Here is a 16782-nt window from a genome sequence, read left to right as displayed (position 1 = left end):
TACAATTAAAATGTGAAAACAAACACCATAACTGTAGAATCAGAAATACTATTATTCATCTACTACCGTAATAGTAAAAAATGTCTTGCTGTAATTTTAACGGTGAAGTTTTTTTATTTTTTTTTTACAGATATTAGTCAGATATTCCAGTGTCAACAGTGGAATGGTATCTACCTGTGTCACCAGCGACCCAAATCTCATAGTTACTCTTTCTCATAAAAGAATGAGTTCAGATCAACACAGAAAGCAATTTAACATGATAATCAGTTTTATTTGGACAAGTTCACTTCATATTATATGAATAGAAACAGCCAATCAGTTACGGTGCTTTACTCAGCTGCTTCTTTTCCCTGTAAAGAAAAAAGAAAGAAAGAAAAAAAAGACAAGGGATGAATAGTTTGCAGTACATATTTTCATACATTAATATCACACCCTGAGTACATGTTGTGTTTTGTTTGCAATGTTATTCATGGAATTTGTTTTCAAAAAGGGTGTCATAAATTTGATATGATAGACTGGAGCATGGGCTTTGATAGATATTTTATATTCCATTACCTTGCCAGAGTCACGGGTCTTAGCTCTGAGCTTGTTGACCTGGGACTCAGCAATGTCAGCACGCTCCTCAGCCTCCTCCAGCTCATGCTGGATCTTCCTGCACTTGGACAGATGAACATTGGCCTGCTCCTCCTGGAATAGAATATATTGTAAAGTGTTTACATTTACAAAAAGGCCAGCATATATACTGTGCATTGAATATTTCAAATACATGTTTTGCCCTTACCGCTTCCTCAGCATTCCTCTTGTAGGACTTAACCTTGAGCTGCAGCTTGTCGACCAGATCCTGCAGCCTGGCAACGTTTTTCTTGTCCTCCTCGGTCTGTAATATGAAATATTCATTACATTGTACATGTTATAATGAGAAGGAAACTGATATTGGATGGATTTATACTAGGGCCCGACCGATATGGATTTTTTGGGGCCGATGCCGATTACGATTATTAGGGGGAAAAAAATCTGATAACCGATTAATCGGCCGATTATTATTTTTTTAAAATTATATCTATATATATTATATAATATATAAATTAGGGCTGCCTGGTCGACCAAAAAATCATTAGCCGACCAAAATTTCATTGGTCGATTGGTCGCAGGAAAAAAAACAAACATTTGGAGCCCTGTCTTGTCAAAATTAAGTCAAAATCAATATGGGCTTTTATTTTGAAGGGCCAAATACAGGAAGTCATAACACGTGATACTTTTTTGTTGTTGTTTTTTTTACACGGCATGGCGGGTCTCTCTCTCTCTCTCTCTCTCTCTCTCTCTCTCTCTCTCTCTCTCTCTCTCTCTCTCTCTCTCTCTCTCTCTCTTTTTTAATCAAAAGCGACTTTTTCCAATGTTGTTCCTGACGTTTCTGGTTTGGAGACTGTTTTCAACCATCAGCGGTTGCTGCCGTGCCCGGCACCGTGTCAAAGCGCTCACCGGCGGTCAGTCTCACAGGAGCAGAGACATGATAGTCCCCGCTGTAGTCAGAGTCCCGCAATGCTCCACACCGCGGACCCCCCCACCCGTCACACAGCCTCAGCTCAGTCACTCACCCTCATCTACTGTGTTTATTGGTGATAAATGAGCATACTGCCGTGCCGGTATATAACGGTAAAACCCGACCCCGACCGGCTTGTTGAATCTCGGACCCAACACGGCCGGAGACCAGCATTAATTAATTAATTCACAACCCGACCGCGGTGTAAAAAAAAAAAAAAAAGGGAAACAGAAAGCTAGTGGCAACACTGGTTTTGAGACAGATCAGTCACTCTGCTGTGTGCTGTGACTGAGGTGGTAGTGGATGGAGTTTGTCATGAGGTCGGCGCTGGTGCGGGGGAATCTTTTCAAAGTAAAACCAACTTTTATTCCCTGCATTTTAGTCCTGAAAATATCGGCGACAATCGGCGAGTTTTGGCCGATTACCGATTAGTCTCAAACGGGCTATAATCGGCCGATTTAATCGGTCGGGCCCTAATTTATACTGTACATGTTAAATGTGATCACAGCTTTACCTGATAGGTGAGCTCCTTCACTCTCCTCTCATACTTGCGGACACCCTTAACAGCGTCTGCTCCGCGTCTCTGCTCAGCCTCAACCTCTGTCTCCAGCTCACGCACCTTCAGAAAACAGGAAAATGTATGCAATATTTAAAATGTCTTTTGTGTATCTTTTTACTTCTGCTCAACTTGCAAAATATTAACATGACTGTTGTACCCTGGACTCAAGTTTCTGGAGCTGCTTCTTGCCACCCTTCATGGCCAGGTTCTCAGCCTCATCCAGACGGTGCTGCAGGTCCTTAACAGCAACCTCCAGGTTCTTCTTCATCCTCTCCAGGTGAGCGCTAGTATCCTGCTCCTTCTTCAGCTCCTCAGCCATCATGGCAGCCTAGAGAATATAAAATTGGGGTTAGAAGTCTCATAAAAAAACACATTTTAACTGGAGTAGTACTATGACCAAATGAAATTTAAACCTACATCGGTGATGGCCTTCTTTGCCTTGTCCTCTGCATTTCTTGCTTCCTGAATGCTGTCATCAACTTCACTCTGGACCTGAACCAGGTCAGATTCAAGCTTCTTCTTGGTGTTCAGAAGGCTAGTGTTCTGAGAGGTTTAAAGAGAAATGTCACTTTGGTGATAACATGCCTCATTTTTTGCATCATTAAACCTTATTTGTTTTTTAAATTGTTGAAATGATTATCACCTGAGAGTGCAGAAGTCCAACACGCTCACTGGCGTCCACCAGCTCTTGTTCAGCAACCTTGCGTCCTCTCTCTGTCTGTTCCAGAGCAGCTCTAAGTTCCTCAATTTCAGCCACCATAAGACCATTTCTGCGGTCCACCATAGCAGCCTGTTCCTTGAGGTCTTCCTGGGCTCTGACAGCATCATCAAGGTGCAGTTGGGCATCCTAGTTAAAAAGTATATTAAAATATTTAGATTTAACACCATTGACACCTTTTGTGGATCCACTCACTGTACTGTAGTTTGTGCAGCAGCACCATGACAACAATACCTTGAACTGTCCCTGCACATTCCTCAGCTGCTTCTGGGACTCAGAAGCCTGGCGATTGGCATGGCTCAGCTGAATCTCCATCTCATTCAGATCTCCCTCCATCTTCTTCTTGATTCTCAGGGCATCATTCCTGCTCCTGACTTCAGAATCCAGAGTACCCTGCATGGAGTCAATCACCCTCTGGCTGTTCCTCTTGATCTGCTCCATCTCTTCATCTTTTTCTGCCAGCTTCCTGTCCACCTCACCCTTGATCTGGTTGAGCTCCAGCTGGACACGCAGGATCTTAGACTCTTCGTGTTCCAGAGTTCCCTATTGACATCAACAAATAAAATGTTCATCCTTGCCTTGATATCTTTCACAGTATGCTGATTTTTATCTCCTTAGATAAAAAATGTACCTCAGCCTCCTCAAGAGCTGTCTGGATCTCAGTCTTCTCTGTCTCCACCTGTTTCTTGGCCTTCTCCAGCTCATGGATGCTCTTACCAGTCTCACCCATCTGTTCAGTCAGATCTGAGATCTCCTCTGCAGAGAGACATGTGTGGTTAGTAATCAGTAAGCCTCAAAATTTAAACCTAGTTTCCAATGCAATAAGGCAGGAACTTACGTTGCAGATTCTTGTTTTCACGCTTCATGGTCTCCAGTTGATCCAGAGCTTCCTCATATGAGTTCTTCATCTTGAACAGTTCAGTGCTTAGAGAACGAGCCTCCTTCTGAGCTCCTTCAAGCTCGGCCTGACCCTCCTCATACTTTTGCTTCCACTCTGCCAACACCTGAGTGACACAATTAATATGGTTTCATTAGTTATGTATTAATATGAAAACAAAGACAAAAATATATATTTTTATTGTAAACAATTTGACCTGACCACACAAGATTAACATTATTACCTTGTCAAAGTTCCTCTGCTTCTTGTCCAGGTTAGCAGCCAGTCCGTTAGCCCTCTCAACATCAATCATGAGGTCCTCAACCTCACTCTGGAGCCTCTGTTTGGTTTTCTCCAGAGAGGCACACTTGGAATTCACAGCCTCAATCTGCTCCTCAGCGTCCTGAAGGCGCTGAGCCAGCTTTTTCCTTAAAAAAAAAAAAAGTCAAATGTCAAACCTTCAATTTACTAGAGCCATTTACAGATATTTTTGTTAGATATATTGTTAGATGTTATTGTTCTTCGATTAAACAGCCCCTATGTTAAGACCAGTTACCATTACTGTAGTGTCAAGTTTTACTTATTTTAGAAAATGCAAAGAAAGTACTTTGATTTATATGCTTATTGATACCAATGTCTTTCATTTCATTGTCTGAGTGGTACTCACTTTGCCTCCTCAAGCTCCTCAGTGCGCTGGATAGCATCAGTTTCATACTTAGTTCTCCACTGAGCCACCTCACTGTTGGCCTTGGACATTCCACGCTGCAGCTCAGCCTTGGCCTCCTGCTCCTCCTCAAACTGTTCCCTCAGCAGGTCACAGTCATGGCGAGCTGATTGCACTCCATGAGCAAGTGCATTCTTGGCCTAGTGGAAGAAATGTATGCGTGAATGCACCAAATGTCTAAGGCTAGGTTTACATGAAGACGGTGTGAACAGAAGACGCAAAAGTGGCGTTGCGTCTTCACTTTTTATTTCGCGTCTACACGAGCGTTCTCGGGAAGAAATCTGTGTGCATACAGAGACGCAAAAGTGTGTACAAATCCATTGCTAATGCACGCCAGACCACTAGGTGGTGCTGTCACAAACGCTGCGATGCCTACGCGCATGCGTAGAACCTTCCTTCTTCTCGTCACTGTGCCGGGAAATCAGAAAAGGAAAACATGGCTACAGCTAACAACAAGAAGAACTTTGTCTGGTCCGATGAAGAGGTCGAGCTATTGCTCCAGACCACTCTCAACTATAAAACCTCCAAGGCTCAGCAAGGCATTGACTGGGAGTCATGTAATCTGACATGTTTGTTTGTATCGTGACGTCAACACGCCGACTTGACGTCAACACGCCGACTTGACGTGAGCAGAACAGCAGATCTGAGCCAGTTTTGCGTCTTGGCCTGTTTAGGTGGAGTCGCTGCGCTGGAGCGTATTCAACTTTTCCACTTTCAGGGGTGGTTTGAGATTTTTGCGTCTTCAAGCCCCAAAAACGCCGTCACCATATAAACGAAAGGCACTTCCAATAAAATATTTTATCGTCTTTACTCGCAAGCGTCTTCGTGTAAACGGCCCCTAAATGGCATTGAATAAAACCAGAGCAGATGTTAAATGTTCTTACCTTAACCTCCTCTTCAACCTGCCTCTTCAGCTCCTCAATCTGCTGAGTGAAGGCCTGTTTGCCTCTGGTCAGCTGGGAGACAAGAGCCTCTTTCTCCTCAATTTGACGGCCAAACTCACCTAGTTTAAAAATGATCATCCAACATTAGTGTGTCTTCGTTGTACACTGAAGATTACTGTAGGTAAACAGTATGTTAAACAAACCGTTTTCTGTCAGGAGACGTGCTCTCTGTCCACTTATGTCATTGATTTGGCGAACATGTTCATCATTCTTGGTCTTCAGTTCGCTAAATTGGTCCTCAAGAGTACGGCACATCTTTTCAAGATTTCCCTTGAGTCGAGAAAAAATGGAAATGAATTGTTTTATTCATGAATCCCTCAGTTATTATACTAATCTATTTATCAGATTGCAATTTAATATCTCATTTACCTTTGATTTGGCCACAGCCTCCATGTTGCTGGAGAGATCATCAATCTCCATCTTGAATTCACTCTTTTCCTTCTCAAGCTTCTGCTTGACACGCTGGAGGTTGTCGATCTGCTCTCCCAGCTCAGCAACACTGTCAGCCTGCTTCTTACGAAGAGCAGCAGCAGTAGCTTCATGCTGCAGAGTGGACTCCTCCAGGTCACGACGCAGCTTCTGGAACTCAGCCTCACGCTTCTTGTTCATCTCAATCTGAGCAGCAGTGGCACCACCGGCCTCCTCCAGCCTCTCGCTGATCTCCTCAAGTTCCCTGGAAAGGTCAGCCCTCTGCTTCTCAACCTTGGCACGAGCAGCACGCTCAGCCTCAATCTCTTCCTCCAGTTCCTCAATACGGGCCTGTTTAATGTAAACATGTTGTGTTTCAGTTAACAGTGAACATTAGAATAAAACATACCAAAGGTATGCACCAATACATTCTATCAGTGTCAGTACCTGAAGCTCCTTGATCTTCTTCTGGAGCTGAGCACCCATTGACTGCTCATCCTCAATCTTGCTGAGGAGCTGGCTGGTTTCAAAGTCCTTCCTGTGTGAATTTTAAAAAAATGCAGTGTATGAGTATGCAACCTACTGAGTGTGTCAACAAATGTAATAGTTCTTTTTAAAGGTGTTCAGAAATGACCGTTTGTCCTGTTTGTCGTGCCTCCTTCCACAAGTTTCCATGAGTTGCAGCACGAGTTTACCCGAGTAAGGAAAACAAATTTGATTGGTTGTTATCGAGCAGGCGGGATATTCAATGTTTGGTTCGGGACCGAGCTCTGTGTGTATGTGTGTATGTGTGTGTGTGTGTGTGTGTGTGTGTGTGTGTGTGCGAGTGTGTTTAAGTAATGTAATTAACTGTTATCTAGTAGGCTTGCTATGTTATAGCTTGCTAACTTAGCTAGCGAGGCTAAGTGATAGACCGCAGGGATCCGGAGGAGGAGAGTGGAGTAGGGACAGAGGAGAGTTTGTGTCGGTGGTGGTGGACGAGTCTCCTCGCTTTTCTCAGACATTTGATTGACAGATGACGGATCCAATATCACTGGCTGATGAATCGTGAGTAATGTGATGCATAATTCATGCCCCTGCATTATCCAGTGTGGGAAAAAACTACTCCACTTTCACCCCGGATTTACTCGAAAATAGAATTTTGCACAAAGTTTGGTCGTCTGATAGATGGGTGATTAAACTAATTTTAAGACCCATAGTGGGCTCAAAATCAATTTTCTTTTCTGAATACCTTTAAGTAGAGAAGAAAATCAATCTCTTACTTTTTGATCTTCTCATCAGATTGCTGCTTGTCATTCTCAAGATCCATGATGGATTCCTGGGCCAGTTTCAGGTCACCCTCAAGCTTTCTCTTAGCTCTCTCAAGGTCCATACGCAGTTTCTTCTCTTGCTCCAGGGAACCCTCAAGCTGCACGTTGATATGAAAAAAATATTAATATGTTCATGAAAGGTCTTGTTTTGCCAAGTCATAGACTTTAAAAACTTACATCATCAACTTGCTGTTCAAGCTTGGTCTTGGCCTTGGTCAGAGTGTTGACTTTGTCTTCCTCAGCCTGCAGATCATCAAGAGTCTGCTGATGAGCCTCCTGGAGGGCTTTCTTCTCCTTGGTCAGCTTAGCAATGCTCTCATCCTGAGAGGCCATCTCCTCTGTCAGGTTCTTCACCTATGGTTGCAAGAAAGATTTTGTTATTAAACAGCTAATGTGCACACTTTCCTTTATCTAGTGGAGATATTAATGTAGACAAACCTTGTTCTCAGTGGCATGTTTCTCCTTTTCCACCTTGGCCAAGGTGAGCTCCAGGTCATCAATATCCTTCTTGAGCTCAGAGCATTCATCCTCCAGCTTTCTCTTCTTAGCAGTAAGCTCAGCATTGATTTCCTCTTCATCTTCCAGTCTCTCAGTTGTCTCTTTGAGTTTGGCCTCCATCTGAATCTTGCTCTTGATGAGTCCCTCACATCTCTCCTCAGCATCTGACAGATTCTCTCCTTCCTAGATCATGTTGCAGGAATGCACTCTGTTAGCACATCAAATGCTTGTTTCAGAAAACATTAGAAATCACAGCCAACTGTTCACATGTACTTACGGATGCCACTTGGAGCTGCAGATCATTCTTCTCCTGCACAAGAGACACCATCTTCTCTTCCAGTTCCTTCTTCTTGGCCAGGGCAGCAGCCAGGTCAGTTTTCATCTTCTCATAGTTTTCCTTCATATTAGCCAGCTCCTTCTCAGTTTCAGCACTCTTTAGCAGAGGCTTGATCTTGTAGTACACCTTCATCCATGGCCAATGCTTGACATTCATGAAGGAGCGGATGTTGTATTGGATGGTGAAAATGCTCTCCCTGCAGAGAAGAGGTTTGTGTTATAGGGAAATCGTCATTATTCCTATGACTTTGTCATGTGTGTGTCATAAGTAGCTTTTTCCAACATGCCTTCTTTCCATCATCTTCACAAACTCCCTTCTCATGAGGTATCCACGGCAGAGAGCCTGAGTCATGGTGACCAGAGCTGCCAGTTTTTCATCTCTCATCTCCTCAAGGGTACCCAGCAGACCGGCCTTGAAGAACACCTGAATAAATAGACGATACATATTAACTTGAAGGCACCCCAGATGATTCAAGGTACCAGATGGTTTAAGGTGTTTTATGAATGGCAACATGAAGGCTGCTCTGCATCTATGCCACTTCTCCTTTGGCACATGGTCTGCTGTTGCACTAAATTAATTTAAATTAAGTGGGTAGTTCATTTAGATGTATTTCTAAAATCTATCTTCATTGGTAAATATACTGAATTATAACACATCATGCATGGTGCCTACCTTGGTGTGTCCAAATCTGTACTCATCATGATTAACATCAATTGATCCAAGCAGCTTCTCTGATGCCTTCTTGTTGTCAATGAACTGGCCCTCAGGGATGACACTGGCATTCAGTACCTTGTATCTGTTATGAGAGATTTAATGGTCAGTGTGAGCATTTTACCTTGTCTTAAACAAAACTAAATTATTAAACTATATATTGATACCTCTGCTTGAAGTCACCATAGAGGATTCTGCTAGGGAAACCTTTTCTGCAGATTCTGATACCCTCCAGCACACCGTTACACCTGAGCTGGTGGATGACCAGGAAGTTCTCCATCAGACCTGTGGAACAGATATTTGGCCATTAGTACGGTGAATAAATTGTTATTGTTTGGAAGTCTTGCAACATCATCCCTAAACAAAACAAACACACCCCAGAAAGACTAGCGGTGCTCTAGAGCACAGCTAATGGGGATCCTAACAAATAAAATAAGATAAAATAAAAAACACAAATGAGATTGTGTTTTTGTACCTGGAGTCTTGGACTCATTGGGAATCAGACAACGCACAAAGTGAGGATGGGTGCTCCTCAAGTTAGTCATCAGCTTGCCCAAGTTCTCCTACAGATGGAAAATAGTAATTGTCATGAAATCCAGCACTTGCATTTTTTTTAAAGTTAAAGATTGGGTCTGGAGTTTTGTGCCCAAAAATAAACATTAGACTTGTACAAATGAATTCCGTCTTAATCATCACCTATGGGCTTCTAGTCCTGTGTGGTGGGGGCTGTGTCTGCAGCGCCCCCTCCCCCTGCCTGTATTTTGGTCTTTTGCTCTGTTTTGTTCAGGTTTTGTTATGCACGTGGACGTTTCTGGGTGGAGCGAGAGAGCATAGATTATCTATGGTGAGAGAGTCTGTGTTTTCTCTCCAGCCAATGACGGAGCTCAAGTGGAGCTACGTGCAGTAGAGTAAGAGGGCTCAGGCCTGCTAGCCGCACTAGCTGTCTGATGCTACTGAGTCTCTATCTCTGAGCAGCAGCAGTCAGGACAACAAAGTAAAATAAATACAGTCTGAGTGAAGCGCTGGAGCTGCGGACCAATGCCCGACCGTCACCGTCACTGGTAACAAGTATTAGGACCGTTGTAGTGAGCTAGCTCGATGCTAACTTCGGCTAGCGCTAGCGGTTCGCATCCGCCGCTAACACCCACTTCTTAGTTCACCACAACGGCATAAAAACATACACGGAGGCCCCCGGTGTTGGCGAAAGGTTGGCTAATCGGCCCACGGCTCCAGCGGTTCTTTCAGACTGTATTTCCTTTCCTTTGCGGTCCTGACAACGGCTGCTGTCAGGAGCAGGAGGCTACACAGCTCAGCCCGAGAGGAGGGGCTGAGTTTCAATGTTTTGTTTTTAAACTGCAACGAACAAAACTCCAGACCCTACCTTTAAATGTGATGTTGTTTTTCAGTATATAATGTTAATGTTAACCTTACCCTGAACTGTGAAGACACAGTCTGCATAGAGCCACCCTTCTTCTTGCCACCCTTCTTGCCGACCTCTATTGATAATTAGTGCAAAAGATTTGTTACACTTTATATTCAATTTGTATAGCCCATTTTTACAAACAGTTTGTCTCAAAGGGCTTTACATGGCATCATAACAACATCCTCTGCCCTTAGACCCTCACATCGACTGAGGGGCACATGTTTAGTTTAGCATTGATAGTAGGCTACATACAGTCTTGAAATATACTTAAGAATATTGCAATGAATTCTATATCATACCTTCAACAACAGGTGGATACAGGGCAGCCAAAATTTTAACAGGGGACTTCTGGTACAGCTGCACGACAGAGTCGTTCAGTGGGTCCTTGTTCTTGTCCAGCCAGCCACCGATATTGTAGTCTACAGTGCCAGCATAATGCACCAGGGAGAAGTGGGCCTCAGCCTTGCCCTTGGCTGGCTTTGGCTTCTCAAAGGCTTTGGTTTTGCCAAGATGCTGGTCATACAGCTTATTCTTGAAGGATGTGTCAGTGGCCTTGGGGAACATGCACTCCTCTTCAAGGATTGAGAAGATGCCCATAGGCTTGAAGAAAGCAGAAGGAGATATACCATGAACTGATGCTGTGGTTAAATATTCAGAGGAATCTCTTTGGATAGAATCACAGAAATTAAACTGTACCTTCTCAATCAGCTCAATACAGGCAGCCAAGTCCATACCGAAGTCAATGAACTCCCAGATAATACCCTCCTTCTTGTATTCCTCTTGTTCCAGGACAAACATGTGATGGTTGAAGAACTGTTGCAGTTTCTCATTGGTGAAGTTGATGCACAGCTGCTCCAAGGTGTTGAACTGTTAGAGGAGAAATAGTCAGCCTAATCCTTTACAGGCAAGAAGAAGGATTCTGTCATGAAAAGTACTGTAGGCTGAAATGCAGTGAATGAAGCTTACATCAAAGATTTCAAAGCCGGCAATATCCAGCACACCAATGAAATAATTCCTTTGCTGCTTGGTGTCCAGCATCTGGTTGATACGGATGACCATCCACAAGAACATCCTCTCATAGATAGACTTGGCCAGGGCAGTCACTGAGTTCTTCACCTAAATAACAACGTAAAAATGACTTCATTTGCATTTAGCATTTCATGTATAAAAGACATAAAAAACATGACTTTACCCTGTTGGGGGGTGGGCATTAAGAAAAGAGAATCTATCTATCTATCTATTAAAAATAAGCTGGCGTCTTTAACAAACTCCAAAGCAAAGGACACCTGGGGACTTGATTCACTGTTTCTTAAAAAATATAAAGATGTTTTAGCTATGCCAATAGCCTCCTTGACAAATAAATCATTAAATGAGTGCCTGTTCCCTCCACCTCGAAAAGGGCCATTATAACTCCTGTTTTTAATTCAGGTGACCGAAAGGTTATGAGTAATTACAGGCCTATCAGTATTTTACCAGCCATATCCAAAGCTATAGAAAAAGTTGTCGCAGAGCAGCTAACAGATCATTTTGACAAAGAAAATATGTTACATCCAATGCAATTTGGATTTAGAAAAAATCATTCTACGGAAGTTGCAGTTTCAGTTGCAGCCAAATTATCAGGCACAATGAAAAAGTTTCACAATGGCTGTACTCATCCTGTCTAACTTTAAATATGGAGAAAACTGTAACTATGTTCTTCTCCAAACAAAGAACTACAAAAATGTATCCTAATGTCTATGTAGGTGAGCAAGCTTTACAAAATGTGGAGGAGTTTAAATACCTAGGGGTCATTTTAGACTCCAACCTGACCTTTAAAAAGCATACTAAAAACATGTGTCGTATTGTAAAATTTAATATTGCCAACTTCCACCATATTAGACACTCGTTGACAACAGATGCTGCAAAGACATGCGATGATTCTATCCTACATCCAGTATTGTACAGTATATCATCTTGGTCACAGGCAAATAAAACTGTATTAAACCCTGTAAGATCACTTTACGGGCAAGCCCTGAAGATCCTGGACAAGAAACCACGGTATTACCATCACTGCAATATACTTTTTAAATATAAGTTCTAAACTGTTTTCTTGTCTGTAACAACATCTATTGCACGTCTGTCCGTCCTGGGTGAGGGATCCCTCCTCTGTTGCTCACCCTGAGGTTTCTCCGATTTTTCCCTGTTAAAAGGGTTTTCCATGGAGTTTTTCCTCAGTCGATGTGAGGGTCTAAGGACAGAGGATGTTGTTACGATGCCATGTAAAGCCCTTTGAGACAAACTGTTTGTAAAAATGGGCTATACAAATAAAATTGCCTTGCCTTGCCTTGCCTTGCCCCCCCTCTGAAAAATTTTGTACAGCTCCGCTCTGAGTCAACAATCAGAGTCTCAAGATCAGTATCCAGGGGTGACTGCATTATCCCCATGCGACACTCCTCCTTTGCACAATCTGTGTTTTCATGGACAGCCATCAAAGAATGGAACAAGCTGCCTGAAACCCTGAAAAGCAGATCAAACTATTTAAATTTCTCTCATCATTTAAAACAATGGCTACTGGAGAACCAAAGTTGCCAGCATGTTTAAAAGCAGGGCACTTGTTACTCAGTTAGTCTTTAAAAAAAAAAAATGTATCTTAGTATTTCTCAATGCACCCAATCCATGAAATTATCTTAAAACCTTATGGAATATGAACTATGGAATTCTAAAATGTTTTATATTCTGTATCTTGTAAGACTTAGCTTTTCTCTCCATTGATCATATAGGATAGGGTACACCTCTCTCAGGTGTGTTGCATTTGATTTGGTCTTTTTAGATGTGGAAACTGTTTATTTTTCTCTTTCTTGTATTGTCTATGTGCTGTCTACTGTCTATTTGTGTATCACTCTTGTATAGTAGTTTGTGGTCTGCGTTTCTTGTCTGTTTGTTATATGTTACATGTTGGGACTGCAGATGGAAATTAGCTATAAGCTAAATCTGGTGCAACCATCTTCTCATTTTCTGTAAATGATTAATGTCATTGCACAATGTCCCCTAAATAAACTAATAATAATAATAATATCTATCTATCTATCTATCTATCTATCTATCTATCTATCTATCTATCTATCTATCTATCTATCTATCTATCTATCTATCTATCTTCTATCTATCTATCTATCATATTTACCTGCGGCACAGTCTGTCCCTTGGTGACAAACTCATTCCCGACCTTCACTCTGGGAAAACACAGAGCCTTCAGCATGTCAGCAGAGTTCAGACCCAACAGGTAAGCAATCTTGTCAGCAACTGAAAACAGTTAAGTGATTTTATATTACACTGACTGCTAATACGTAATAGAAACGAATGACATACAAGAATCTCTGTTGTTACATCCAAATTTTTCATGAATGATCATAAATATTCACCCTCTGTGCCATCGGGCTCAGCCTGCTCCTCACGCTGCTTCTGCTTGAACATCATGTTACCATGGTGAAGCACAGCACCAGTCAATTTATAGATTCCCATCTTCTCCTCACCAGTGAAGCCCAGGATATCAATGGCATTCTGTGTTCACAAAAAGTGTCATCAGAATTCGTAATCACTTCACAAAACACATTAAGAAAGCCATTTTGATCATTAACATGCAAATTATTGTAAAGATTTTAACAATGAAGATCACGGACATCAGTGGCTTCCAGCTCTTCTTTGTCATCAATACTGGCCACAGTGATCTGACCCATGCTGCACATGGGGAAGTCATAGGGGTTTGTTGTGATGAGTGACATTTCTGCAGGTGAAAAATTGGGGTAAGTTTCAATGTGTTTTTCAATCAAATCTCTAAGTACATTAAACATTGTGCATCTGCTTACCAATCAGCTCAGGCTTGTGGTTGGTCATCATCTGGTAGAAGATGTGGTAGCCTCTCTCATCAGGGAGCTGGAATGTCACTCTAGACTTCTCCAGCAGATCTGCAAATGTGGGTCTTAAATCACAAACTGGACAATTCTCAATTCCAATCATTTGTATTCACTTTCAGGATTGTTACTTACATGTCTCAATATCAGCACTAGCCAGTTTGCCAGTTGTGCCGAAATGGATTCTGATGAATTTACCCTGTTTGGGACAGCAGTTGTTAAAATCTCTCGATATTGGTAAGGTGTAAGAGGAATTTTTTCTTGTAGACATCTCCCCATACTTACGAAACGAGATGAGTTGTCATTCCTCACAGTTTTGGCATTACCATAGGCCTCCAGCAGTGGATTGGCTGCAATAATCTGATCCTCCAGTGACCCCTATTATCCAAGTGACAAAATCATATCAATATGTTTTTTCTTGTGGAGATACTATACACTGAATACACATTCAGAGTCATTGTGGCATACCTGCATTTTGCCTGGGGCTGCGTCCTTCTTCTTGTCGCCACCACCAACTGAGATTGTGGCAAAGTACTGGATGACACGCTTGGTGTTCACAGTCTTTCCAGCACCAGATTCTCCACTAGGTATACACAAAGACTTATAAGAGTTTGATCAAGCTATTTGATTATCTTGGAAAAAACATCAACAAAAATGAAACTTACGTGATCAAGACAGACTGGTTCTCCCTGTCTGTTAAGTCACAAAATAAAGGAATTAAGCACTTATTTCTACAACATAAACCTCATACTATCAAATTTTATACTGAAAAGGACGTACCAGTTAGCATGAACTGGTAAGCGTTGTCAGAGACAGAGAAGATGTGGGGTGGAGCCTCCATACGCTTCTTGCCTCTGTAGGCATTCACAACTTCAGAGTCATACACTGGGAGCCACTTGTAGGGGTTCACGGTGGCACAGAACAAACCAGAGTAGGTCTGAAAGTGATTATAGAGTTAAAACAGTTAACTGTATGTTTCCTACAAGTATAATCATTTTCAGTATTGTGTGTATCATCTGTCAGATTGTCTTACGTAGATCATCCATGCTGCATAACGCTCTTTGAGGTTATACAGGACAGAGGCTTCATTGAGATGGGTCATCATGGCCATATCCTCAATTTTGTCGAACTTGGGAGGATTCATTGGAGTGACATCATCCTCTTTAACTGTCTTCTCCTGCAACAGGCGGTTGGTCACATTGAGAGCTGATCACATTTAATTCATATAGCATGACTCTAAACTTATAATACAAACCTCCTCAGTGTCCAGGACTTTGACGGTGACTTTGCCACCATCTCTCTTGAGGATTGTTCCCTTCAGGTACAGCTCTTTGGCATCAGTCACATAGCAGGCAGCCTTGGCATCAAAGGGTTTGCTTTGAGCCTCAATTCTCTCCTTCTCTGGCTTACGGAGGTAAATGGCAGCTTTGCCATATGCGGCCATTTCTGCATCTGTACTCATGGTGGCTGTTTATGTCTGTGAGGTAAAAAGAAATTAGAGTAATTTTAGTGCACCTTTTTGAAGTTACATCAGCTCATGAAGCTGAACATCCAAAAATAACTTCATTCAATCAAATGTTGCATCAAATTCAAAATATATTCATACCCGACCCTCTCTCTGTCAAAATGTTGTTATGTTCCACAATCCTAAAAACATAGTACATATTTTCAGACACAGAGAAAAGTTTAAAGAGAAGATTTGTTCCAAAATATATCTAACCAATTGATATTTTAAAGACATATTAAAATGAAAACAGAACAGTTATAGGATGATCTTACCAGTATGAGGGGCTGTCAAGGGTGCTCTTCTCTCTCCTCCTAGTATCCTTTTATAAGGTCAAGATTGTGCACGCTGCAAAAGTTATATCGGGCCACATAAAAGATCTGGTGTGGTTTACAAATGATGGCCTATTGCCTTTATTAGATGTTTTATCATCCCTAATAATTTTCCTCTCCTTATATATGCTGACCAGTGTGACTTGAAGCAAACTGAAAGCCTTTCAGGCCCCTTTTTTTTGTTTTTTTCTCTTGTACTGATGAAATAACATTTTTCTTAAATTTAATTGGGGCCCAGAGGATAACAGCATCATCCTATTGAAATTGCCCTGTTTATTATTAATTTGTTACAGATCATCCAGAGACCGTGCTGATGCAAAGGTAGGCTAATTATATCTACTGCATAGCAATGGATGGGGGATGATCAAATGGACTCAGAGTGAACAGCCAAGCAGCAGTTGTCAAGGCAGATCTCAAAAATCGTCAGTAATTCTGTAATTTTTTTTTTTCAAAATTCTTTTTATTGAGTTTTCCTTGAATGCATTTTAACAGCAAATGTCAGGGCACAAGGGATTCACTTCAACATTTAAAAAATAAATAAGTAAAATTAATAAATTTGTAAATATCAAAGTAAAAACAATGCCAAGATCATACAGAATCAAATCATACCAAAACAATGCATGTTAAATAAAATAACCATATGAAAGAATGAATTATGAAATGAAATAAAACAAAACAAACCAACAAACAAACAAAAAAAAGGGGGGGGGGGGCAAAAAGACACAAATACAAACACACAGGAAGGGACAACAAAGACAGGGGGGAAGGGCTGGGGGTGGGGGGGTCCAGTTGTGCATTCAGTCACTCGTCCTCAGCTAGGGCTTAGCTACAGTGGGTCCGATTGAAAGCCTATCACTCCAACTGAAGTCCATCTAACTGCTTCACAAATTCAATAAAGCCATCCCACGTCCCATGGAAGTTCTGAAGAGCACCATTAACAGTATACCTGATCTTTTCTAATTTGAGATTACACATGATACTCTTGATAAGATGTGTGTGTGTGGGTG

At 41.8% G+C, this 16782-nt stretch overlaps 1 protein-coding gene across 1 annotated transcript; it reads right to left on the bottom strand.

Annotated features, from left to right (window-relative positions):
- Positions 1–250: 250 nt before the first annotated feature.
- On the bottom strand, positions 251–15760 carry LOC146992119 (myosin heavy chain, fast skeletal muscle-like). The gene is made up of 41 exons (XM_085783909.1): positions 15719–15760; positions 15546–15586; positions 15195–15416; positions 14973–15116; positions 14720–14876; positions 14605–14632; positions 14408–14522; positions 14225–14317; positions 14075–14138; positions 13895–13993; positions 13709–13812; positions 13451–13589; positions 13213–13331; positions 11016–11165; positions 10746–10916; positions 10349–10649; positions 10058–10122; positions 9102–9189; positions 8794–8911; positions 8588–8711; positions 8198–8338; positions 7856–8107; positions 7519–7761; positions 7258–7434; positions 7033–7178; positions 6218–6308; positions 5732–6121; positions 5506–5632; positions 5303–5421; positions 4362–4558; positions 3939–4122; positions 3656–3821; positions 3449–3573; positions 3052–3360; positions 2750–2946; positions 2517–2649; positions 2257–2427; positions 2055–2159; positions 782–877; positions 556–687; positions 251–350 (listed from the first exon to the last, which is right to left on the bottom strand). The coding sequence occupies exons 3-41, from the start codon at positions 15399–15401 to the stop codon at positions 330–332; spliced, it is 5808 nt and encodes a 1935-aa protein (XP_085640035.1). The 5' UTR covers positions 15402–15416; positions 15546–15586; positions 15719–15760; the 3' UTR covers positions 251–329.
- Between the last annotated feature and the right edge of the window lie 1022 nt (positions 15761–16782).

The sequence above is a fragment of the Trachurus japonicus genome, chromosome 1 (genome assembly GCF_045865225.1).
Source record: "Trachurus japonicus isolate A0001 chromosome 1, Traja_1.0".
NCBI classification, from domain to species: domain Eukaryota; kingdom Metazoa; phylum Chordata; class Actinopteri; order Carangiformes; family Carangidae; genus Trachurus; species Trachurus japonicus.
This window is presented reverse-complemented; position numbering and strand designations above follow the sequence as displayed.

Bases quoted from the DNA above. Each gene is read 5' to 3' on its own strand.
- LOC146992119 (XM_085783909.1), bottom strand. From the start codon at position 15,401: ATGAGTACAGATGCAGAAATGGCCGCATATGGCAAAGCTGCCATTTAC. The intron at 14,633-14,719 runs GTACGTCCTTTT...GTGACTTAACAG, and splicing joins TTACCAGTTCATGCTAACTG to ACAGGGAGAACCAGTCTGTC. The intron at 7,435-7,518 runs GTTTGTCTACAT...TTGCAACCATAG, and splicing joins AACATGCCACTGAGAACAAG to GTGAAGAACCTGACAGAGGA.